The sequence below is a fragment of the Penaeus chinensis genome, chromosome 2 (genome assembly GCF_019202785.1).
Source record: "Penaeus chinensis breed Huanghai No. 1 chromosome 2, ASM1920278v2, whole genome shotgun sequence".
Classification (NCBI taxonomy): domain Eukaryota; kingdom Metazoa; phylum Arthropoda; class Malacostraca; order Decapoda; family Penaeidae; genus Penaeus; species Penaeus chinensis.
This window is the reverse complement of record NC_061820.1, coordinates 5,626,012-5,651,310: the sequence shown is the minus strand read 5'-3', so window position 1 is coordinate 5,651,310 and position 25,299 is coordinate 5,626,012. Positions and strand designations below refer to the sequence as shown.

Genomic DNA, 25,299 nt, shown 5'->3' with positions numbered 1-25,299 from the left:
TATATTATTTTGAGTACATGGGAAGCGCCATTATAACTGTCATTATCCCCAAGGGCCCTATTCCGTACGGCTTCAACTACGCTGTGAACGACGCTTACAAGGGAACCAACTTCGGCCAGACTGAGAAATCCGACGGGAATAACGTGTGGGGATCCTACACCGTCGCCCTCCCCGACGGCCGCAAACAGACAGTAATTATAAATCAAACGTTTGGATCTGCTAAAACTTTTACCATTTTAAATGTATCAAGAACTGTAATGCTCAGTTTCAGCCTGCATCTAAGTACAATTACTCATAAATTGCAGGTTGACTACACAGCTGACCACGGCAGGGGATTCGTGGCTAAGGTCAGCTACTCCGGCAAGGCTCAGCACCCTAAAGTTTCCGGTCCAGCCGTCGTCTTCCCTCAGAACGGAGGCGGATACCACTAACTGTGCTTAACAAAGCTCACTTCCCATGTATAATACATATAGCAAATGTGGATAATGTTTACACAATGAATATAAATCACATGATGAAAAGTGGCTTATTAATCTAAACTGACTACTTGCATAACAAAATGAATGCAAGCACTTAATATCACACAAATAAATCAGACAAGTAATTATGTCAATCTGAATGAGTTTCATTCACGGATACAGTACATTTCAGCAATAGATCTACTTACAAATAATTTCACATGAAGAACTCAAATTGCTGATAAATATATTATGAAACACAAGAAGGTAAACACAAAAAATATACAGAGGGGGAAGGAGAAATAAAAGGGACTTGGGAGGAAAAAACAGTGGAAAAAAGAGGTGTTATACCCTAATAATATATAAGAACAACCATGCTTGCTCCTGTCTTTGAACTATTACAATCTACCACAAAAAATCAACACAATAAATCATAATATAAAGAAAGAAGACAAAATTAATAATAAATGTAAAATGACGTCCATTTCCTATCACTAAAAAGTCTCTTCAGAACTGAATACCACAGCGTCTAATTCCCCCGTGCCTGACTGAGATGGTAACTGCCTCGCTCTTCATTATAATATGACAATTACGAGAGAGCCAGAACAATGAAACCTGCAATTTTGGACTAATCCTCGAGCCGGGGCGTACAATGTGTGCCTTTGTAATTTTCTTGTTGTTTGTCTATCTGGCCAGAATGTGCTTTCTCATCACGATGAACGGAGTTTTTCGAAACAAATCTACTTTTAATTTTCATCATTTTATTCTGCCTTACTCTTATTCTCTATAAACACACACACACACATATACATACAGTCTATACAAATTATATATATACATATATAAATATATATGTTTATTGCATACATACATATATACATATATTTACACACATGCATACTTAAATGCATACATATACATATACATAAACACATATACATATATATATATATATATATATATACATATACACACACATATATATATAGATATATATTACATCATATATATATATACATATATATATATATTCATCATATATATATACATATATATACACATCACATATACACATATATATACAAATCATATATATACACATATATATACACATCATATATATACACATATATATACACATCATATATATACATATATATACACATATATATACACATCATATATATACATATATATACACATATATATACACATCATATATATACATATATATACACATCATATATATATATATATATATATACATATATATATGCAGCATACATATACATATATATACATATATATATACAAATACACACATACATACATACATACAAACATACATACTTACACACACACACACACACACACACACACACACACACACACACACACACACACACACACACACACACACACACACACACACGCATGTGTATATACATATATATATATATATATATATATATATATACAAACATATAAACACACATTTACATACATGCATATATATACACACCCAAGCACAAGCACATAATGTACACAGAATCACGTATTTATATATAAAATCTGCATTCCTTTAATCGGTATCTATAGTGAATTTGTCAGTACCATGCTCTATTTTCTTTTTTCTTTAAATCGGGAAAATAAACGTATGATCTAAACAAACCGTGTAAAAGCCATTTCAATCGTATAATTCTCTTAGGCCTATTTGGCGGACTGAGAAAGTGAACGTTTCTCTAAATCCTGCAAAACGATTTAGTTCGGTAAAGTAATTCTAACAACAATTTACTCGTCATTAAGTACATGTTTAAGCAAAATATAAAGCTTAGGTTATTTAGAGTAAATAAAAATAGCAATAATGATGATGATAATGATGATAATGATGATAATACTTAAAACGTTTATGTACATCTCTATATTGAAACGCACATATTACACACATACAGGACGCGCAGATTGACTTACACTCACACAGACACATTGGACGTGTAGGCACTGACTCACACAAACTTACATACAAGCACACATGCAAACATACCTACAAGACTAACCATCAACAGCCCAAAACTAGGAGCTCATAAAATGTAATTTCGGTAAGCAACACGAAATTGCTTTACCAGGCTGTTGCTGACTATACTTTTCACTCCAACAAACTGTACTTTCGCTAAAATACTACGATGTAAGTGCACACATTCGCTTTCACATTATTACTTATTCTTAGAGTTCACTTAGTCTTGTGCTCGATAAACAAATAAATTAATAAAAAAAAAAAAAAAAAAATGTAAAACGTCTCGGTCATACGTATGTCAAGATCATTACTTTTAAGTTGGGCAACCTGGAATCACTGTTTGAACTTAAACTTCTAGACCACAGACATTACAAAACGATTTTATGTATTCAAACCATCAAGCATTCAGGATAATTTGGAATCCATTTCTCAATGAAAAACAAGGCAAAACAGAAACACCAATGATAGCATCACTTCAGCTTCGCTCTCTCAGGATGATCGATCTCAACTAGGCGGTGTATGCAACTTCCTAAACTGATACAGATTTAAAACTTTCTTCCCCGGCAAGGAATTGAACGCATCCCACCTAGTTTACACCCACAAAGAGCAGAAATAAATCACTTGTATTCTGCCCTTTGTTCTTTCTTGGTGTAACTTTGATTGCGTGAGTCAGAATCCATGTCAGAGTGGAAACCTGTGTAATACCACCAATACGAAATTGCGTTATACTGACATATCATATGAAGTGTGTTGTGATCTGGCGCTTGTCTTTAAGAAAAGGATAACCCGATGCTTAAATAGGAAAAGGGGAAGAGAAAAGTTAGTTTTACTTTGCTTGAAGCAACAAGGAAACATCCGTCAATCCACTTTTCTACCTTGAAACCTTGTTCCTGGAAGACTCATCTTATCGTATTCTAAATAAGGGATTGTCCACCTTTGTCAAAATACACACACGAGTGCCATGTCTGTCTGGTCCGCATATGTATGGATGGATGGATACATGTATAAGTGTGTTTATGTATAGCAAAAGGAGAGAGCGAGAGAAAGAAATGTACTTGCTAATAACCGACAAATAACAGCCATTCCCTCTTCCAAGACATGTGCTGTAATTATTAATTTCTTTACTTCATATGTCGAGTGCACTGTAAACCAACATGGCAAGTATGTGGCGAAAGTAAGTTGCTCCAACAAAGCTCAGGCCCTGCTGGTATGGACCTGTTTTTACAATTCAAGTAGACCAGCGGTATTTAAAACCAGGGTCAGTCTGTAATAAGAAAATCCACAAAACTTACATGTACTCCCCTCCCCCTAAATGACAGATAAATTGCTACATTTACTTCTATCGAATATGAAGACAGGCGACGAGGCTCTAGCATAATTCTCGCCCTTAGCGTCTTCGTATTTTTAATTTGTGGTTGCATTTTCACTTTCCTTAAATATACCTCAAGTCTGTTGTATAAGACAAGTCTAACGCATTATGGTTAATGTAATTTTGCCAATATTAATATACAGTTGATATATAATGACGGTATATAATGAGTTATGATGATAATATTTTATATCATTTGACATCATAACAACAACAATACGGTCTTGAGATGAGAAGCAAAATTAACGACACAGCATTCCCTTTAAAAATGCAATATAAACCAGCATCATGCCAGAGATAAAACTTCACGTTAACATACTCTCTTAAGAGAAAAAAAAGATTAGCGAGATAAATAAGAAAGAAAAATAAATGCTTTCATCCAAGTCACAGCCTTTTACATAAATTCAGAGATAACCTTGAGCAGCAGATGCTTTTAAGAACCTTAATCTCGCGTACGGTTTCGTAATCTAGCTTAATGGAAATACCTTCGAGACAAGAGGCAGTGCGCTTTATCTCGCTATTTTTCTCTCGAACTCATTATCGTTATAACACAAATGCTACTATTCATTTGCATACTTTTCTTAACCATAAGCCCACCGTCTTTAACATATGTTGCTGGGTATTTCCATTTTCCCTTGACAAGAAGTTTGTTTCACGATAACGGGTGAACTGACTCTTTTTCCAATTATATAAGCAGTTCTTTAAGACAACTATTACAGGAGGAGGACTAACGGTTTCAACACGAAAATGAAACAGATATATAGTTTCCTCTTGCTAGTCTTAGCTATAGACCTACACTACTTTCCCCCGGCGACACAATGATTATACAAATATCCTCGTATTCTCTCTGGAGCCATTACCGTACTATGATTTATCTGACCTCAAAAATAATATCTCCATTATCTTCAAAGAGTAATATACATATACACATACACAGACACACACACACACACACACACACACACACACACACACACACACACACACACACACACACACACATATATGTATATGCATATTTATGTGTATGTGTGTGTGTGTGTGTGTGTGTGTGTGTGTGTGTGTGTGTGTGTGTGTGTGTGTGTGTGTGTGTGTGTGTGTGTGTGTGTGTGTGTGTGTGTATTACTCTTTGAAGATAATGGAGATATTATTTTTGAGGTCAGATAAATCATAGTACGGTAATGCCCCCCCCCCCCCATATATATATATATATATATATATATATATATATATAAATATATATATATATCACTTAGCAAATATTTCATCATATACCGCTGACTCTCATACTTTTATTTCTTTGTTTCATTGTTTCCAGCTCTTGCCCATCCGGCCGTTTTGAGCCAGGAACGGTACACATCTTTCCATTTCAAGGAGTCTTCTTTCGGCAACGAAATCTTTGCCTCTTCCCACTCAGACACATTACGTAAACACTCATACGTCCCAAAGCGCGGTGTGATACTTATCAAATTTGCAGTATTTGCACACTGGAGGCTCTTTGTCGCAAATACCTAACGGCGGTAATATTGCCTTCTAGTGACGTTTTATTTGTATAACCGCAGACCTAAAAGCTAAAAATACATCTTTTATCCTCATGCACTTGTCAAAATTTACATTCGTCTAAATTTAGTTAAAGTGTACACTCACATTAATCGCACACAAAGCACATTTTGCATGTGAATTATATTTGCCATAAAAATTCAAGGACATTTTTTATTTCTCCCGAATATGTTTTGTATGTTACGTATAAAAAACAAAATTCCTGGTACAATGTTTAGAAAAAAGAACTCTCTTTGAGAGAACGAGAGAATATGAGAGAGGGAGAGAAAGAGAGAGAGATAAAGGGGGGAGGGAATGTATCTCTGTCTGTCTGTCTATTTATCTTTCTATTTGTCTGTCTGTCTGTCTGTCTGTCTGTCTGTCTGTCTGTCTGTCTGTCTGTCTGTCTGTCTGTCTGTCTGTCTCTTTCTACATAATCGTAACAAAACAACAATATTCATCTTTGTCTTCTCATCCTAGCCAAGGTGAGAGATTTGAACGAGATATAAAGAAAATGCATATACGGATAGAACAAACATACAGACAGGACGATATTTATATAGAACAGGCTGGAATATCTCTGAGATTCTGAGACCTGAGCTATTGAATATAAAATTCTCACGCCTGCTTCAATTTACAGCGGGATGATCTGTTTTCTTTTCATTTAGTTATTGAACATTAAGTGCCTGAGCTTACACCACTCTTATACAAGCCTGTGGTTATAACTGTTATCAACTGTTGTTCTCATCTCTGTAAAACAAACAAACACACACACACACACACACACACACACACACACGCACGCACGCACGTACGGACGGACGCACGCACACACACACACACACACACACACACACACACACACACACACACACACACACACACACACACACACACACACACACGCACGCACGCACGCACGTACGGACGCACGCACGCACGCACACACACACACACACACACACACACACACACACGCACGCACGCACGCACGTACGGACGCACGCACGCACACACACACACACACACACACACACACACACACACACACACACACACATACACACATACACACACACTTTTCGCTATGAATCATCTTAAGTGAAAGCACTATTAATACGTAAACTGTTCACGAGTATAAGCAAAAGCTCCAACATAAATAACCATAAATCTTTCATCATCACATTAACTCGCAATATAATTAAATACAAATACGATATTCTTATACAGAATAAGAATGCTTCATTTCTCAAATTCTCTAAAAAATCTATTGATACAAACAGCCTACATATTCATTGGTTTTCCGTACGATCTATTTTCCTTTCATCTATCACTCTTTTCAAATGAGTTCACGGTTTCCAGATCCTTGTCATTCTAGTTATGCTGACTGTCACGCAAGGTTTCCCCGATAACTTTGTCCCTGCTTATGCTTCCGTAAGTATCCTGTGTGCATTGAAATAGCTAAATATATAAACCTAAATCCTTTCATCGATAAACCACATTTCTTTTTCTTTTTTTCTCGCAGGTTCCCATTCCGGACAGTTTCAACTACGCCGTGTGAGATGCTTACAAAGGAATCACCTTCGACCAGAGTGAGAAATCCGACGGGAACAGCATATCGGGATCCTACACCGACGCCTTCCCCGACGGTCGCAAACAAATAGTAAATGTCATATCACTCAGAAAATCCATTGCGCAATGCCCATTAATCTTCACCAGGGTATGATATTTGAAATACCTCCCTCAGAGATTTTTTCCGATAATGATCAGAAGAGTAGATACAAGAGAGAGAGAGAGAGAGAGAGAGAGAGAGAGAGAGAGAGAGAGAGAGAGAGAGAGAGAGAGAGAGAGAGAGAGAGAGAGAGAGAGAGAGGGAGAGGGGGAGAGGGAGAGAGGGAGAGAGGGAGAGAGGGAGAGAGGGAGAGAGAGAGGGGGGGGGGGGGGGGGAGGGGGAGAAAGAGAAAGAGAGAGAGAGAGAGAGAGAGAGCGAGAGAGAGAGAGAGAGAGAGAGAGAGAGAGAGAGAGAGAGAGAGAGAGAGAGAGAGAGAGAGAGAGAGAGAGAGAGAGAGAGAGAGAGAGAGAGAGGGGGAGAGAGGGGGGAGAGAGGGGGAGGGAGGGAGGCAGGGAGGGAGGCAGGGAGGGAGGCAGGGAGGGAGGGAGGGAGGGAGGGAGGGAGGGAGGGAGGGAGGGAGGGAGGGAGGGAGGGAGAGAGAGAGAGAGAGAGAGAGAGAGAGAGAGAGAGAGAGAGAGAGAGAGAGAGAGAGAGAGGAAGGAGAAGTAGTGGATTTGTAGACGTCTCAACTACGTCACGCTTTACATATTCGAATGCCTTCTCGGCTGAAGCATACTACGCTATGAAATTCTAGTACATTTAGCAATGCACTAGAGTGCCACAAATTAGGGCAGGGTGTGAAATATACCGTGCTAAAGTGCCATACTGATCTGAATGTTTGTTTGGAAGATATTTGCAAAAAACAAAGCCTTTAAAATGTATAGTAGGTAAAGAGGGAAAGGGTGAGGAAGTGTATAGGGGTAGGAAGAAAGGGCGGGGAGGTAAGACCGAGAAGATGAAGAGAGGATAGGAAAGAAAAATAAATAAATAAAAACAGAGAGAAAAGAGATCGGTAGGTAGGTAGTAGAGACAGGGAGGGAGGGAGAGATGGAGAGAGAGGGAGATAAAGGGAGAGAGAGGGAGAGAGGGGGATAGAGCGGGAGAGAGAGGGAGGGAGGGAGGGAGGGAGGGAGGGAGGGAGGGAGGGAGGGAGGGAGGGAGGGAGGGAGGGAGGGAGGGAGGGAGGGAGAGAGAGAGAGAGAGAGAGAGAGAGAGAGAGAGAGAGAGAGAGAGAGAGAGAGAGAGAGAGAGAGAGAGAGAGAGAGAGAGAGAGAAGAGAAAGCCATTGAGAAAAAAAAGCAGAAAGACAACGAAAGAGAGTAAAAAAAAAGAAAGAGCAACCCAACTCTACAATAATTCATCCCAATCATGCTATCTGTAAAGCCGATAACCTCATCTGACCCCGAAGTTCCTCCCGCCGCAGGTCGACCACCACGGAGGCTTCAAGGCGAAGGGCGTTACTCCGGCAGGGTGGAACTTCCCGCCCACTACAGCCTCGCCGTCACCTTCGGGGAGAGGGGGGCGGGGGCATCGGCGGGTGATACTGAAGACAAATGCTAAAATCCTACGTTGAAAGTGCTTCATGATCATCGAATCTCCAGTTACATTAATCCAAACGGGATAGTAAGTTATAATTTCATCAACTCCATTTACATTTTTTTATTATATACCATTATATAATTCTGAAATACAATGATAACAAAATAATAAAAAAATAATAAAGTATTAAATCAAAGATTAATCATTTGCTTCTATCCTCTATAAGTGTAAAATAAATAAAATACCAAATATGAACTGACGAATTTCATGCTTTCAGCAGCAATAACAATTTCACCTGCTAATTCATCAGTATAAAAAGGTATCGAAATCCATCGGTAAAAAATGAATCAGCTATGAAAATAAGCTGAATAAAAAACCACGCCATAACACAATTGTAATTAATATTGCCATGTGCACGAGCGCAAGAGTGTGTGTGTGTGTGTGTGTGTGTGTGTGTGTGTGTGTGTGTGTGTGTGTGTGTGTGTGTGTGTGTGTGTGTGTGTGTGTGTGTGTGTGAATATGTAAAAAGTATGTACTTACATACGTACCCATGTAAGTACATATGTATACATAAGTATGTACATTTGTATGGCCTTATGTTCGTATATATGCATGCAAGTGTGTATGAGGTCTTTACACATTTACATAATGTATACATGGAAAAATATATATTTCAGCATCCCCTTCCCCTCTCCCTACTTACCAGCCTCCACCTCGCGCCGAATGGTAGCTATGGAGCGCAACCATACATAACTCAACCACAATGTTGCCACTGGGAGCCACGCCTCTGCCACTTACGTCATTGCTCTGACATCACTAATTACAAGCTCTGAGCTATTACAGCAACACAAGTTACTTAAACTGGCGCATTATCATCGCCAATTATGCATGACGTGATTTATCCGTGTTTTCATTATTTCCCATCTGTTTGGAGAAAGTCCGTACAGGCAGTATGTGGATAACCACCAATATATGAAACAAAGAATGGTTAAAACTAGAAGATTCAAACTGCTGGGAAACTGCTCATTCTTCCCTCACTCTCCCACTTGCATATAAACGTACGCATAACCATAAAAATATATAAACGTATACGTGTCAAGTGCACAAGCCACACCAAACCATTCCCATCCTTCATAGATTTTTAAAAAATGCTAAAAATAAACTACACGAGGAAGAGGAGGAGGAGGAGGGAAGAGATGAGTGGTTCGCCTGGTTTGCTGTTCCCTCCCCGTGAGCGCCGTTGCAACCGCACCGTCCCAACCACGCGGTGTCATCATCGGCCGGCGGTGGCATGGTCGCCGCGCCCAGGAGATGGTAACCACGACGCCAACTGGCCATTGCGGAAGTCATCCAGTAGAAGGGAGTGATGAGCTACGTGTATATAAGCAACAGAGGAGAATGACCATGCATCAGTCTGCAATCACTTCCACCATAAGGATCACCATGTTCGCTAAGGTTGTATTCGTCCGTGTGGGTTGTTTACATTGCTCTGTGAGAGGCGCAGAGTACATCTCGCTATCCTGCGCTTATGATCGTAAATCAAATAGTACATCTAATTGAAATACTAAAATGAAAAACCACTGTACCATTATTAAACGATCGAAACTCAGCACAATGAAAAGGCCGTGCAGCAAGTGACTATCGTCTTCTCCAACAGGTCTCGCTAACGCTACTCTGTGTCGCCGTTGCATCGGCTATGGCATCTCTCCTCCCCCATGCACCTCCTCCCTATGGAGCCCCGCCACACCCCACCTACATCCAGGTACAGTTCACGGCCAAGTGTTGGCATTAGTTAATGTCTTTGAACACAAGGGGCCTGATGTCAGCTGCCTGGATTCTTGCTAAGCCTCAACGCCTTTCCTTCCTCCCGCAGAAGGGTCGTCCTTACAAGTTCGAGTACGGCGTGGTCGACGACTACGTTGGGGCGAACTACGGGCACGACGAAACCTCAGACGGGGAGCTGGTGCAGGGCTCCTACTACGTGGCTCTCCCTGACGGCCGCTTCCAAACAGTAATCATATGTTCTAATCCCATTACATTACTGTAGGAGTACCAGTGTTGATAATTACCATCTTAATATCAATACACACGAATTGTGATACGAATAATTTTACGTTAATACTATAGAACCATTAATATCAGTATTTACAATAACATCTATAAAACAATACTAATCATAATAATATGGTAGTGCTACAGATAAAAGTAAGTAGTGGTGTTATTATATTTACTAATTGAATGAGAATTACAGTATATATCATCAATGTACATAATTATGACAACAATAATACCGACAATACGAGTATATAATATTACGTTTTGTGTCATAACAATATTTTAATATAAGTACTAGCATAATGATTTCAATAATATAAATTTACATTAGCTTTGCCATTATATCAATGCATACATTAATATTTCGATAGAATCACATTTTCTAATTCGATAACATTCAGTATCCTCACTATGAGTCCTGTTGCGTGAGCAGGGAGAATCCCCACCAATGGTCATAATGATCCTCGAAAGCCCAATCCTCTTCACCATCCCAGGTCAAGTACCAGGCCGACGACGCCGTAGGATACGTAGCCGACGTGGAGTACAAGGGAGACGCCCAGCACCCTCCCCACTACGCCCCCTCCGTGACCTTCCGCCCCGCCGTCCCGCCCCCCTCCCCCGCCCATACCCCGCCCCCTACCACCACCACTGCCCCCCCTCCACCGCCCCCTACCACAATCCCTTACGAGGCAGAGGAATAACGACTTCGATATGTCCTGCAGCAGGACACTGATGTTCCTTCCCCTTCAGAATATGGTAGACCATGCTGGTAATGTGTTGAGCCCGACCACACGCTTCCCTTTGCACACGAATCGTTAGTCAAGTGTTTTAGACGTTTTAATAAATGTGATATCATAACATAGTGGTGTTACGCCCCGCCCTTTTCCTTTACCTTCTTCATCGTTACCCTGACGTTTACAAGATGTCTGCAAGATAAATGATGTTGCACATTCGTCGTTGCGTAAGTGGATATATGAACATGCAATACATAATGTTAATGAAGGCATACGTCTTACATATACAAATGCTAGCAGGGCTCTAAATCTCTTCTGTAATTATCAATCACAACTCTTCTCCTCTCTCCCCCTTCGCCTATTCACATAACATCAATAACAACTTTCCAAATTATGCATGAAACAATGCAATCCTAATGCAAAAATTATGTGTATGTATGTACGTGTTTATGTGCATGTGCGTGTGCGTGTGCGCGCACACACACACAAACATACACATATATATATGTATATATATATAGATATATATGTGTGTGTGTGTGTGTGTGTGTGTGTGTGTGTGTGTGTGTACATGTATACATGTATATATGTATATATGTATATATATACAATATATATATATGCAATATATATAGCCATATACATATTATATGAGTATATATATGTATATATACACATATATGTATACATATACATATGTATATATACATATATATACATATACATATAAATACACATATATATATCAAATATAAAAATACATATATACATATAAATACACACATGTGTATAGATATACGTATACATATAAATACATGCATGTGTATAGATACACACACACACACACACACACACACACACACACACACACACACACACACACACACACACACACACACACACACACACACACACGCAGGCACGCAGGCACACACACACACACACACACACACACACACACACACACACACACACACACACACACACACACACACACACACACACACACACACACACGCAGGCACGCAGGCACGCAGGCACACACACACACACACACACACACACACACACACACACACACACACACACACACATATAGACATTTGTCCGTACAGATAATCTGCTAATACATTAATGTTTTAATCCACACACACTATTTTTACATAGCATCCCCTAAAATAAATAAATAAATAAATATATCCATAAATGAAACACTATGCACACCGTCATCGTTCGAAGGTTTAACTACCGTAACAAAAGGCCATCCTGAAGTATCATCAACCTTTATGGCGATTCATCTAGTAATTTAGAGCTCGTATAATTGATTGAAACTGACAGATAAGACCAAACAGAACTGGGATACAAAGCTACACCCTTCAATACAAATGGGAAAACAGTCGCATAGCTTCCTGGTTATCTCTTCATCTATTTTCTTCCGTGTTTCAATTTCATTTCTCTATCTACTATTCCCTTCGTAAATATTCCATTATCGTTCCTTACTCCTTCTTTATTTTCCTTACCCTCCCTCATCCCCTCTTACTTGCTATCTCCCCCCCTCCTTTCTGCTGCTCCTCTCCTCCCTCCTCCCTTTCCCCTTTCACTCCCGTCCTCCCATCCCGCTGTTTTCTACGAGCGGATAATGTCAAAATGGCGCCCGTTTGAGCAACGCGGAACAAGATATGTTACTACGAACGTCCAGACCAGCAGATGGTGGCTGCATTCACTCTCTAAAACCACTAGTGTCTAAATCAGTTGCATGCGGGGTAGAACGTCCCGAGCTTTGCTTGGTAATTACTTGGTAAATATATATGCAATTATATCTGTATGCGCGTACAAGTGTACACAAATGCGCCCGTGCATACACACAAAAAATATATCTATTTAGTATAAGTGTGAGGAGAAGGGGTGCGTGCGTCCATGTATGCATGTATGTATATATGTATATAAGTATATATGTATATATGTATATATGTATATATGTATATATGTATATATGTATATATGTATATATGTATATATGTATATATGTATATATGTATATATATGTATGTATGTATGTATGTATGTATGTATGTATGTATGTATGTATGTATGTATGTATGTATGTATGTATGTATGTATGTATGTATAATATATTTAAATCACATTCGCATATACAAACACAAGTATATTCAGCGATGTATCTAATTAATACGCATGAATGAAGACCTATCAAAAATGCAGCATCATAAGCCTCCCCGGGAGCTCTCCGCAGATGAAACAATGGCAGTTTACTTTTCAACCAGAGGAAAATAGAAGCAGGTTCCATGAGGCTCCGACTCTTCCCTTCTGTATCAATCATGGGCTCGAGCGCTCTAATGGCAGGTCAGAAACAACCAAACCTCGGCAAGGGAACGGCAATTTTAGAAACATTAACACTCCTTCATTATTAAGGGTAATAACAAGGCAGGCAAAAAAATGAATGTATGAGTAAGAGCAGGAGAAAGTTCCAAGTTACATTACAAAGCTTAAGGTGTGCGGCAACTTGGTCATAAAAAAGACAGGAAAAGTATTTTTTCCCTTTCTTTTCTCACGCCGACGGCACACATAGAAAGGTAATTGTTTTATTTCAACACAATAAATGGCACCATACGTTAGACGGCGATCAATCACCATCACCATTCAATGATACACCGGTATGACAATGTTAATCAAGTTTTGAACCATTTCGATTTGATCTTGTTTGTTATGTTCTTTTCCTTAATCTTTATCATATTTTCTTTACACTGCCAATTCGTCCGTGTAAAAAAAAAATCCTAGTTATGAAAAAAATAACCCAAATAATTCAAAACCTAAAACATAAATATAAACAGAAGATGACGCCTCCTCGTCTTCTCCTCTTCCCCCACAACACAATCTCGCCCTCTACATATTTCATCATCAAAGGGCATCGCAATCCGCCCGAATGATCCGCATCTCCATATCTGCGAGACCCAGACGGGTGCCCACACGCCTCCGACTTCCTCTCACGGCGCCTTCGAGGGAGTCCTTGACAGAGCTGCGACGGTACCTTACACGGCCAGACGCTGCCTTTGCGTATATTGTGCCGGGTCAGGCCAATAACAGCTCCGTGGCGGTAATTAGAATACATCCTGGGTACGTTGCGGGGATATTCTGCGTGGATCAATTATTGCAAATGACAGGCAGCAAAACAGAATGTTGGAAAATAGAACGGTACACTTTTGTATAAATTCAAGCTACAAGATAACGCAATATCGACCGCTTTTAATGTCAGTCTGCTTCACACACATGTTGCCTGGGGATGTATGAACAGCGTAACATAACCAAGAGTTCTCAGCGGGATAAACGGACGAAACTAGAACAAAACCTCGTGGAAAAAACGACAAGCCTGAAGACCAAATCACTCCTAATCGTCAGAGATAAAGGAAACCAATCATGTAAATCAGGCAACTGTACACCTGCACAAATTCACTTACGCAGAGCGACCGTTGAGGGACACATAATTCCAAACCAATTACAGCGAGTTGCGAGACAAGGAGGATTTCATTCTCGCCTCATCGCCATCAAGCGGAGCAGGAATCCTTCGAGCGCTCCCAGAACCGGACCATCAATCCTAACCATCATCCTGAACGCTGAAGGATGAGCCAAACTCCCCTTTCGTTGGTCTATCGTGCCGAACTAATCATAATTATCCTTGTTAAGAGACGGAGACAAAATAAAGTATAGACCTAATCCTATCCTTCCCTGATCCTTCGCTGGCAGTTCGAATGCGTGTTCGGGATGCTTGCAGTTGTCTGAAAGTCAAAATATGTAAATATATATATATATATATATATATATGTGTGTGTGTGTGTGTGTGTGTGTGTGTGTGTGTGTGTGTGTGTGTGTGTGTGTGTGTGTGTGTGTGTGTGTGTGTGTGTGTGTGTGTGTGTGTGTGTGTGTGTGTGTGTGTGTGTGTGTGTGTGTGTGTGTGTGTGCGTGTGTGTGTCTGTGGGTGTGAGTGAGTGAGTGAGTGTGATTGATTAAATAGTGAGTGAGTGAGAGTGAGAGGGAGAGAGAGGGGGAAGCGGGAGGGGGAGGGGAGAGGGAAAGAAAGAAAGAAAGAAAGAGAAAGAGAGAGAGAGAGAGAGAGAGAGAGAGAGAGAGAGAGAGAGAGAGAGAGAGAGAGAGAGAGAGAGAGAGAGAGAGAGAGAGAGAGAGAGAGAGTTAATGGGTGCTGTGAGGAAGTGTGGAGGAGTGATCGGAGATCATTATACAAGGATTTGCAAATTGGGGATGAAAAAAATAATAAAGTAGAAGATAAAGGGATAATACGAGAAACGCCATGCAAAACGTTGGGAAGTGATGAAGTAGAGGGAATAACTAAACGAGATGTGGAGAGGACAAGAGAGACGCCAGACAAAAAGTGGGGAGGCGGAGAAGGTGCTTAGTGGGGTCTCTGTGGTGGTAACAGAGATGAGCGAAGGTGCGTGTTGACAGTGGGTCTATAAAGGTAGTGCAGGAGCGTCGAAGCCTCATTCCCTTCCCGGACACTGATTCGTCATGGACCGCGTGCCGTTCATGGTGAGGCAGTTTTGTTGTGCATATTTATTCGTTCCTTCGCAGTTTACTATTATTATTATTATTATTATTATTATTATTATTATTATTATTATTATTATTACTATTATTACTATTATTACTATTATTACTATTATTACTATTATTACTATTATTACTATTATTACTATTATTACTATTATTACTATTATTACTATTATTACTATCATTACTATCATTACTATTATTACTATTATTATTATTATTATTATTATTATTATTATTATTATTATTATTATTATGTAGTAGTAGTAGTAGTAGTAGTAGTAGTAGTAGTAGTAGTAGTAGTAGTAGTAGTGGTAGTGGTAGTAGTAGTAGTGCTACTGCTACTACTACTACTACTACTACTACTACTACTACTACTACTACTACTACTACTACTACTACTACTACTACTACTACTATTATTACTATTATAATTTTTCATTATTATTGTTATCATTACTATCATTTCAATCATTACTTTTTTTTAAAATGATAAGGCCTCTCAGTGCTAATGCATGGCTTACTAGCATGGTGGTTTCATTATACGTACTTCTGTTCATGTGGCTTGTTTTCCGGACACCCACAGGAACCAAATAACCCTCTATTACATACTATTCAAATCAGCAGTTAATCACATGCACAAAATAAATGCATGGATCAAATACAGAGGAAGCGAATACATATATGTGCATCACTGTAATAAACTATATAAATGCAATGTTAAATACGTATCTAAACAAAGACAAATGCTAATCATTGAGCTCATATGGGCGTAAAGCAAGTTCAAATTACACCTAAAATAGAATTCAACCCTTTCAATTCATTTATAAAGTTCTGCTTTTCGATTTATATAAATTAATTCATTCATCTCTTTTAATGATCTAGTGCTGCTGAAGGTGTATATAGAACTAGCTGCGTGTGAGGTACAAGTTTCTGGAGAGGTTAACCAAATAAATTACCAGATACAAGATATTCCCTTTGGTTACAAGCTCAGTCATCTGGCTTGTCATAACGCTTAAAAAAGTCCGAATGGTTCCGAGCCAACATAGGCTATTCAAAAAGTGCTACAGTATAAAACTTTCGCTATAAATGTCTAGATGAATTTAAGCCAACTTTTTTCACTCCTTTTTTAATATAAAGAAAAGTCCTGTAAAACAGAAATTCTCCGGATTACGTTTCCTAACGAATTATTTTTAAATTCTGTAATAAAATGTGAGTTCTGAAAATAGTATTCCAGCTCTTCTTGACAGCAGACAAAAGCAACGAAATTAAATAATATGGAAACGGCTATTTACAACGAAAATATTTAGTACAAACGGCTTTTCAGTAGTCCGGGTAGTATCATATCGCTATAAAAAAGACCAACATGTATCATACCGCTTGAAAAAAAAGTTCGAACATGTATCATATCGCTCAAAAAATGCCCCAACATGTATCATATCGCAAAAATATGTAGTTCCAACCGGCATCATATCGCTAAAAAAATACGGGTCCCAATCCACTATACATACATATGTACAGAGAGAGAGAGAGAGAGAGAGAGAGAGAGAGAGAGAGAGAGAGAGAGAGAGAGAGAGAGAGAGAGAGAGAGAGAGAGAGAGAGAGAGAGAGAGAGACAAACAGACAGAGAGAGTGTTGTGAAGGTCCACAGCCCCAACCTATAAATCCCCTACAACCGGCGAAGAAGAGACATTAATCAGGAATTACCGATCGCCTATGAAGAACCGTTCGAGATATCATTTCTTGTATATTTAAGGAGACTACCCGGCACACGATACACATGGTAATCCTCCCTAAGTGTGCTTCTACATCTATTTATTTTTCTTGCTTTACGAAGGCTTATTCACTATCTTTAATGAAAATCAGAATATAGTCAGTATTTCTGCCACGGGAGGATTCTCGTTTAATTCTTCCTGCTCCCCCTCTCACTCGGATAGCCCAGTTATTTCTAACGAAAGAAATACAATCTATATACAAAATGTATATATTGTATTATATATATATGTGTATATATGTATATACGTGTGTGTGTGTGTGTGTGTGTGTGTGTGTGTGTGTGTGTGTGTGTGTGTGTGTGTGTGTGTGTGTGTGTGTGTGTGTGTGTGTGTGAGTAGGTGTGTGTGTGTGTGTGCATATATATTACTTCTTAATTTCCATGAAGAGCACAGCCTTTTTTGCTTCACAGATAGCTGTTGTGCTGACTGTCCTGCAGTTCATCCCCGCCGTCTCCACTGAAGATGAATTTGAGTACAAAGTTCTGCCTCCTGTGTACAACGTAGGCGAACCCCCCGCCACTCCTGTCTTCTACCCACCCCCTGAACCCCTTAGCCCCTCCCCTTCCCCAGAACCCACACCACAACCTCCCCCCACACCAAACCCCACACCACAATCTTCCCCCACACCAGAGCCCACACTGCCTACCGTCAAAGCCTCCCCCACATCTAAACCCACACTGCCACCAACCAATCCCCCAACTACCCCCCACCCACCCAAGACTCGCCGCCGAAAGCCCCACACTACGCCCCCGCCCACCCTCCCCCCAGTGCCGCCCAAGCCTCAACACCCCGCCCGCGTTCCCGCCCGCAAGCACAAACCAACGAGAAAGTCGGTGGTCTACAAGCCAGTTAATAATGAGGTATGGTTAGACTGGTCCAAGAAAGTATAACGACGGACATATAGTACTTTGCGACCATGACAGTCCGACCAACAACAAAACCGACGATAAGTAATACTTCTTTTGTTTGGTTACTACTATCTTCCGTAGACTGTTGTTAGGGTTCAGCATTTTGCTGAAATGCAATATTCACATGTTCTGTGTACATCTTGGCGGCCACAGATAAACCGTTTGTGTAGCAAGTAGCAGCCGTACGCATGTATGTCTGTGTATGAGCGCATGAGAGTGTGAATGCGTGTCTAAGTCTAATCAATTCCTAGATGCGTACGTGTGATCTGAATAAACTCGCCTCCACAATCCGATAATACAAAATAACACACCCCAGCTACAACCGCAACCACATCTACAGCACCAACTCTCACCACACGCACAAGAGACCTCCACCACCACCTCACGGCCCCCATGCCAAGACCCACAACACTACCAAGCCCTGAACACAAAGGTCAAAAGGCCCCGATGATCTTGCTACAGGTCTCTCCCTCCTGCAGGAGCCCAAGCGCTACACCTTCAAGTACGACGTGGAGGAAGAAGGCGCTCAGTACACCCACTCGGAGGCCTCTGACGGCAATTCTGTCAGCGGCTTCTTCCGACTGCGTCTCCCAAACAACCACCACCACGACTTCACCTACGTTGCTGGGTGATCTAGAGGCGCCTACGGTTCCGGATCGATGTTAACTGCCATCTAAGTCACTTGTATCATCCCACAGCGTTCCTTCTAGTCATTATTCTATACGCGCCATCTGTTCTCATTACTTCATCACCAGCATCATTTAAATCGCCTCTATCACGTGTGCACAATATTATGATGTATCATATAATCGCCAATGAACACTTCATGCTCTCTCCCCTCTCTACATAATGCGTCTAATCCATCTGTCGCGGCACTGATCTCTCACATTCAATCACCAGCAAAGCCTTACATCAAAATCGTCGCCTCGACCAACATTCCTATGATAAATTAGTTGATTGCTTTTAAAGGAGATGTTTCGCTTGCCTACAAACGTCCGTCAGACATAACGCCAAATATCGGCTAAAACAAGAGACATGGCACTATCCGTTCTGCTTAATACTTTTCTAGGGAAGCTTTCTTCTTCTCCTTATAAGTTTGTTTAATTCTTTGAAAAATATTTTTTTGTGAATAAAATATATTAATCATATCATATGATTTTACTTCTTTGCATACCCTTACGAAAATAATGAAAAGATAGATAGATAGATAGATAGATAGATAGATAGATAGATAGACAGAGACAGTTGTGTGTGTGTGTGTGTGTGTGTGTGTGTGTGTGTGTGTGTGTGTGTGTGTGTGTGTGTGTGTGTGTGTGTGTGTGTGTGTGTGTGTGTGTGTGTGCGTGTGCGTGTGCGTGTGCGTGTGCGTGTGCGTGTGCGTGTGCGTGTGCGTGTGCGTGTGCGTGTGCGTGTGCGTGTGCGTGTGCGTGTGTGAGTGCGTATGTAATAGAAAAAAAAAGCTTGGCAATATTTCATTAGTAAGTTTTATTCTGATGAAGTCTGTGCGCCAGTGCCTCGATCCTACTTCCAAATGAAAACGTACCCTTCAGTTAGCCGTCCAAAGCATAAACAATGAATAAATAAATTATCTAAATAAGACAAAAGGTGAATAAAATATAACATGGGATAAAATAATGCCTTTGATACACAAAATATGATAATGAATAAAATAACATTAGATAAATAAAATACAAGAACATAACAAAAGCAGTTCAAGATAACATAAACAAATAAATGACAAACACCCTTCTGGCTTCCCCTGATATATTTTTTTTTTTGGATTATGAAATTAGCAGGCTTCAATTTACAACATTTAGTGCCACTGTAAAATCGAGAGGAAAATATATACATCAATGGGCATATTCATTTCACATCATTAATAATGTAAATAAGGTAAGGTAAGGTAAGCTCCTCTCCCGTCGTTTTTATAAACTATTTCTAGCCATTGTGTACTTTTCTTCCGTCTTCCATCCGAAAGAAAAAGTCAAATCTCATCGAATCCCCTTCTTCTCCCTTCCTTTTCATCTTCGTCGTTTTTTCCTCAAGCTACTTTCCATCACCTACTCCTTTTCTCTCCCGTCTTCCCCCACTCTTCCTCCCTTTCTCTCTTATACCCCCCTTTAATCCCCTTTCCATCCCTCGTTCCCTGCCGTCACATCCACTTTCCACGCCTCCAGCCGGCCTTTAGCTCCGGGAAACTCTATCCCCGACCGGTAGCAAGGTGTCAAAGCCATCGCCACTCGTGCCGCCTCCTCATGGGCCCTCGACAGGGTGAGAAGCGCCCCCAGGACATCGCCGGCGCCTCCTGCGTCACGACCGAGACTGCGAGGGTCAGGAAAATCTGTGGCTTTACCGTAATATCCACTTTCTCCTTCGCACGACGCATTTAGCTCTTTGGGCTGCGGTTTTTGCCTCCAGGAAGCTCATTTGCATGGATGTAAACTGGTGTAAATCTCCCTTAGAGTTTGACGCCAAATATCATCTCTCACTTTATTTTTTTTCTCAATTTGTCAGTTTCTCTCTCTTTCTTAATCTACTCTTTATCTCTCTCTCTCTATCTCTCAATTTACCTATTTCATTCTCTCCATCTACCTGCTCTCTCTGTCTTAACTGCATATTTCTCCATCTCTCCCTTCCTTTCCATTGCTCTCTTCTTTGTTCTCTTCACTTCTAAATACGACAATCAAATGAATGATAAGGGTCAGTTATCATCCAGATTATAGATGTAATTAGACAGGAACTGCAGGCAAGGGAGAGCTTAAATAAACGTTGAAAACAGAACAAGCACTCGACCACAAACAGAGTGCAAAAAGCGTTGGGGGAACGTGTTTAGAATTAAGCTCAGCAAAAAAACGGAATTTGGGGAAGATGTATCACACTCAGTTTAACAGAAACAGCATTGTGGGAGATATATCAAAGTCAGTCTGCACGGTCAAGAAGATGTCTGCGGCACGACTCACCACCGCTGCTCCTGTTATTGACCGTCGCTGTGGTGAAAGTACAGCCGTGCGGCATTCACTGTTGTCTCGACTTACCTGTGGGAGAAAAAGGCAAGTGGATTAGTGGACGGAGATCATCTCAGCATTTGGCTTATCTTAATGACATGAGTTCTGATAAAATATATTGCCAGGCGGGAGAGGGGATACAAACCCCGATAAAACATGCTCAACTACCTTGCTTCCCAAAGTGCAAATCATAGAACAATCTTGTCAAGTAGCTTAAGGTAAATATAATGACAGATAGTAGTCACAGCTTGCACTCTCGATTCAGGTAAAACATTCGGAATTAGAATGTCGACCTCAGCTACAGTCCTTCCAACACAGCTTGTGATTTCAAGTGCTTAAAGCCTGAAAATAAAAACCCTGGGCAGAGTATGTTCCCGATACTTACTGCTTCTAAAACTTAACACTTATTTTAGGTAAAAGTTATGATGCGTAAAGAATGTGTGGATGTCGTCCAAGAGAGACCGATGACCAGCAATTATTAAGTTTAAATTGGACAATTACTACAGTTACAATCATAAAATCATAACAATTAAAGCATAATCTAATGAAAGTAAACCCAACATTTTGGTGTCTAACTTCCTACTGCATTCAATGCCCAGGACTTCATGAAAACATATAATCATCGCATAAAAAGGCGTGAGAGGCAAAAACTGGCTGGAAAGTTTCCAGTTAAATGTATCTTTCAATTCTTAATCTTTTTATTGTCATCGTTGTTGTCATTATCATTATTATCATAATACGCTTCTTGTACGCGCTTGAACCCTCTTCCTCGTCATCGTGGTCGTGGACGTCATCGTCGCCCTTTTCCTCCTCCTCTTGATATCGTTTTTGTCACTTTCACTCCCTATTATCTTCCTATTTTTATTCATCTTTTTATTCATCCTCCTTCCTCTTCATCATCTTCCGCCTCTACTTCTACCTCCCCATTACCGCCTCCACCTTATGTCTCCTCCTTTCTTTCAGGTTCCTCTCTATGCCCTTTCTAACTTTCCCCTGCATGACCAAGCATGGGCAGCAAAAAATACGGATGTGAATGGACAGCTTCTGCCAAGGGGGGCACCGCCACACTCAACAGCTGGTGTTCATTAATAATACTCAGTAAATAACTTATACAAAGTACATGTAAGTGTATTTCATTTACATTACAAAAAATAAATAAACATGTAAATAAATATTCTCCAGGATATCACCGAATATACAAAAACGAAAAGCACGATATAATAAATGTAGATGGACATGTAGCAAAATCAAATAGGGAAGATAAATAAAAAGAGTTACAAATGCAACTGAATAAATGCATTAAAGAGAACAAGAGAATGGCTTTTTAAAGCTAAACAAAACGTTTCAAATATTACATAAAAAACAGCACTATCCCGGACCATAAATTCCATGTCGGCCAATTCTGACGAAGCAATAATGTTAAAAGAACAAATGTTATATATATATATATATATATATATATATATATATATATATATATATATATATATATATATATATATATGTATATATACATATATATATGTATATATATATATGTGTATATATATATATATATATACACACACACACATATTAATACACACATATATACACACACACACACACACACACACACACACACACACACACACACACATATATATATATATATTGAACATTTATACATACATGTACGTATGAATGTATGCATATGTCTGTATGTACGCATACATATATGTGTTGTATATATGTGTGGACGGACACACACACACACACACACACACACACACACACACACACACACACACACACACACACACACGAAAAAAAAAAAAAAAAAAAAAAAAAAAAAAAAAAAAAAAATATATATATATATATATATATATATATATATATATATATATATATATATAGAGAGAGAGAGAGAGAGAGAGAGAGAGAGAGAGAGAGAGAGAGAGAGAGAGAGAGAGAGAGAGATTATAAATATATATACCCAGCATATACAACATATATGCAAGTACATAAATACAAATGGACAACGAAATATATATAATACACATAGACTCTATATAGTGCACTCAAAAGCACCCTTAACAATATTTTTAGAAAAAAAATCAACTCAACTAAGTGCCTTCCAGTTTTTCCATGGCGTAAACACAACCAAAACACGGCCCCATTGTCGGAGAGGATTATCGCAGACTACCCTACTTACACTTTAACAATACGAGGTGTAACCAGAGCGGCCCTGCAATAAAGCCTGCCATCTTTACCGTGGCTTACCACCCCCTTTCCCCGTCCCCCCGCTCGGCCACTCGAGCCCTTCGGCCGTAGTTCTCGCCGGGCCCGACTTTCCCCCTCGTGGCGGTGAAAAGAATGCTAGCCCCAATGGCCTCCCTGCCCGCACGTGCAGCCCTAAAAGACAGCAATAGTGCCGCGCTGCCCTCCCTATGTCTCTCCCGAATGGGGCCTGGCGAGCACCAGAGGCGGCGTCCACCACATATTCATCGGAAACGGCCGCCGGTCCGCCGTTAACCCCCTGTGCATCAGCTGGCATAATGGAGCCTAAGTAGCAAAAATACAACCACTATCGCGGAGATTGTGAGTGTTGGAGCCCGAGCGAAGGGCTGGCCGGCAGATGGCTCGGGCGGGATGGGTGGCCGGGGGGCGAGTGAGGAAACGGGAGGAGAGGAGTGTGAAAAACTCACACTGGTCATGACATTTCTGGGAAATGGCTGCCCCTTTTACCTAACTGGAGAGAGAGAGAGAGAGAGAGAGAGAGAGAGAGAGAGAGAGAGAGAGAGAGAGAGAGAGAGAGAGAGAGAGAGAGAGAGAGAGATAGAGAGAGATAGAGAGAGATAGAGAGAGAGGGAGGGAGAGAGAGAGGGAGAGAGAGGAAGGGAGAGAGGGAGAGAGAGAGGGAGAGAGAGAGAGAGAGAGAGAGAGAGAGAGAGAGAGAGAGAGAGAGAGAGAGAGAGAGAGAGAGAGAGAGAGAGAGAGAGAGAGAGAGAGGGAGAGAGAAAGAGGGAGGGAGAGAGAGAAAGGGAGGGAGAGAAGGAGGGAGAGAGGGAGAGGGAGGGAGAGAAGGAGGGAGAGAGGTAAGGAGAGGGAGGGAGGGAGGGAAGGAGAGGGAGAGAGGGAAAGAGATAGAGAGGAAGAGGGAGATGGAGATGGAGAGGGAGAGGGAGGGAGAGAGAGAGAGAGAGAGAGAGAGAGAGAGAGAGAGAGAGAGAGAGAGAGAGAGAGAGAAGAGAGAGAGAGAGAGAGAGAGAGAGAGAGAGAGAGAGAGAGGGGGTGGGAGAGAAAGGAAGGGAGGGAGGGAGAAAAAGAGAGAGGGAGAGAGAGGGAGGGAGGGAGGGAGGGAGGGAGAGAGAGAGAGAGAGAGAGAGAGAGAGAGAGAGAGAGAGAGAGAGAGAGAGAGAGAGAGAGAGAGAGGGAGGGAGAGAGGAGGGAGAGAGGGAGGGAGAGAGAGGGAGGGAGGGGGGAGGGAGGGGAGGGAGGGAGGGGAGGGAGGGAGGGAGGGAGGGAGGGAGGGAGGGAGGGAGGGAGAGAGAGAGGAGAGAGAGAGAGAGAGAGGAGAGAGAGAGAGAGAGAGAGAGAGAGAGAGAGAGAGAGAGAGAGAGAGAGAGAGGAGAGAGAGAGAGAGAGGGGGGGGAGGGAGGGAGGCAGGGAGGGAGGGAGGGAGGGAGGGGGGAGGGAGGGAGGGGGAGGGGGAGGGAGAGAGAGCG

The 25,299-nt window shown here is 40.8% G+C and overlaps 3 protein-coding genes across 3 annotated transcripts in view; 2 read left to right on the top strand and 1 right to left on the bottom strand.

The window, feature by feature from the left end:
* The window catches only part of LOC125031263 (neurobeachin-like), a 1,410,248-nt gene that overhangs the window by 623,429 nt on the left and 761,520 nt on the right, over window positions 1-25,299 (bottom strand).
* Window positions 9,993-11,444, top strand: LOC125032420 (cuticle protein 7-like). Its single transcript, XM_047623541.1, has 3 exons — window positions 9,993-10,293; window positions 10,405-10,542; window positions 11,081-11,444. Exons 1-3 carry the CDS (start codon window positions 10,228-10,230, stop codon window positions 11,285-11,287), a joined length of 411 nt encoding a protein of 136 aa, XP_047479497.1. The 5' UTR covers window positions 9,993-10,227; the 3' UTR covers window positions 11,288-11,444.
* LOC125032312 (extensin-like) lies at window positions 15,568-19,735 on the top strand. The gene is made up of 3 exons (XM_047623412.1): window positions 15,568-15,883; window positions 18,090-18,539; window positions 19,067-19,735. The coding sequence occupies exons 1-3, from the start codon at window positions 15,863-15,865 to the stop codon at window positions 19,217-19,219; spliced, it is 624 nt and encodes a 207-aa protein (XP_047479368.1). The 5' UTR covers window positions 15,568-15,862; the 3' UTR covers window positions 19,220-19,735.

Bases quoted from the DNA above. Each gene is read 5' to 3' on its own strand.
- LOC125032420 (XM_047623541.1), top strand. From the start codon at position 10,228: ATGGCATCTCTCCTCCCCCATGCACCTCCTCCCTATGGAGCCCCGCCA. The intron at 10,294-10,404 runs GTACAGTTCACG...TTCCTCCCGCAG, and splicing joins CACACCCCACCTACATCCAG to AAGGGTCGTCCTTACAAGTT. The intron at 10,543-11,080 runs GTAATCATATGT...TCACCATCCCAG, and splicing joins CTGACGGCCGCTTCCAAACA to GTCAAGTACCAGGCCGACGA.
- LOC125032312 (XM_047623412.1), top strand. From the start codon at position 15,863: ATGGACCGCGTGCCGTTCATG. The intron at 15,884-18,089 runs GTGAGGCAGTTT...TTTGCTTCACAG, and splicing joins TGGACCGCGTGCCGTTCATG to ATAGCTGTTGTGCTGACTGT. The intron at 18,540-19,066 runs GTATGGTTAGAC...TCCCTCCTGCAG, and splicing joins ACAAGCCAGTTAATAATGAG to GAGCCCAAGCGCTACACCTT.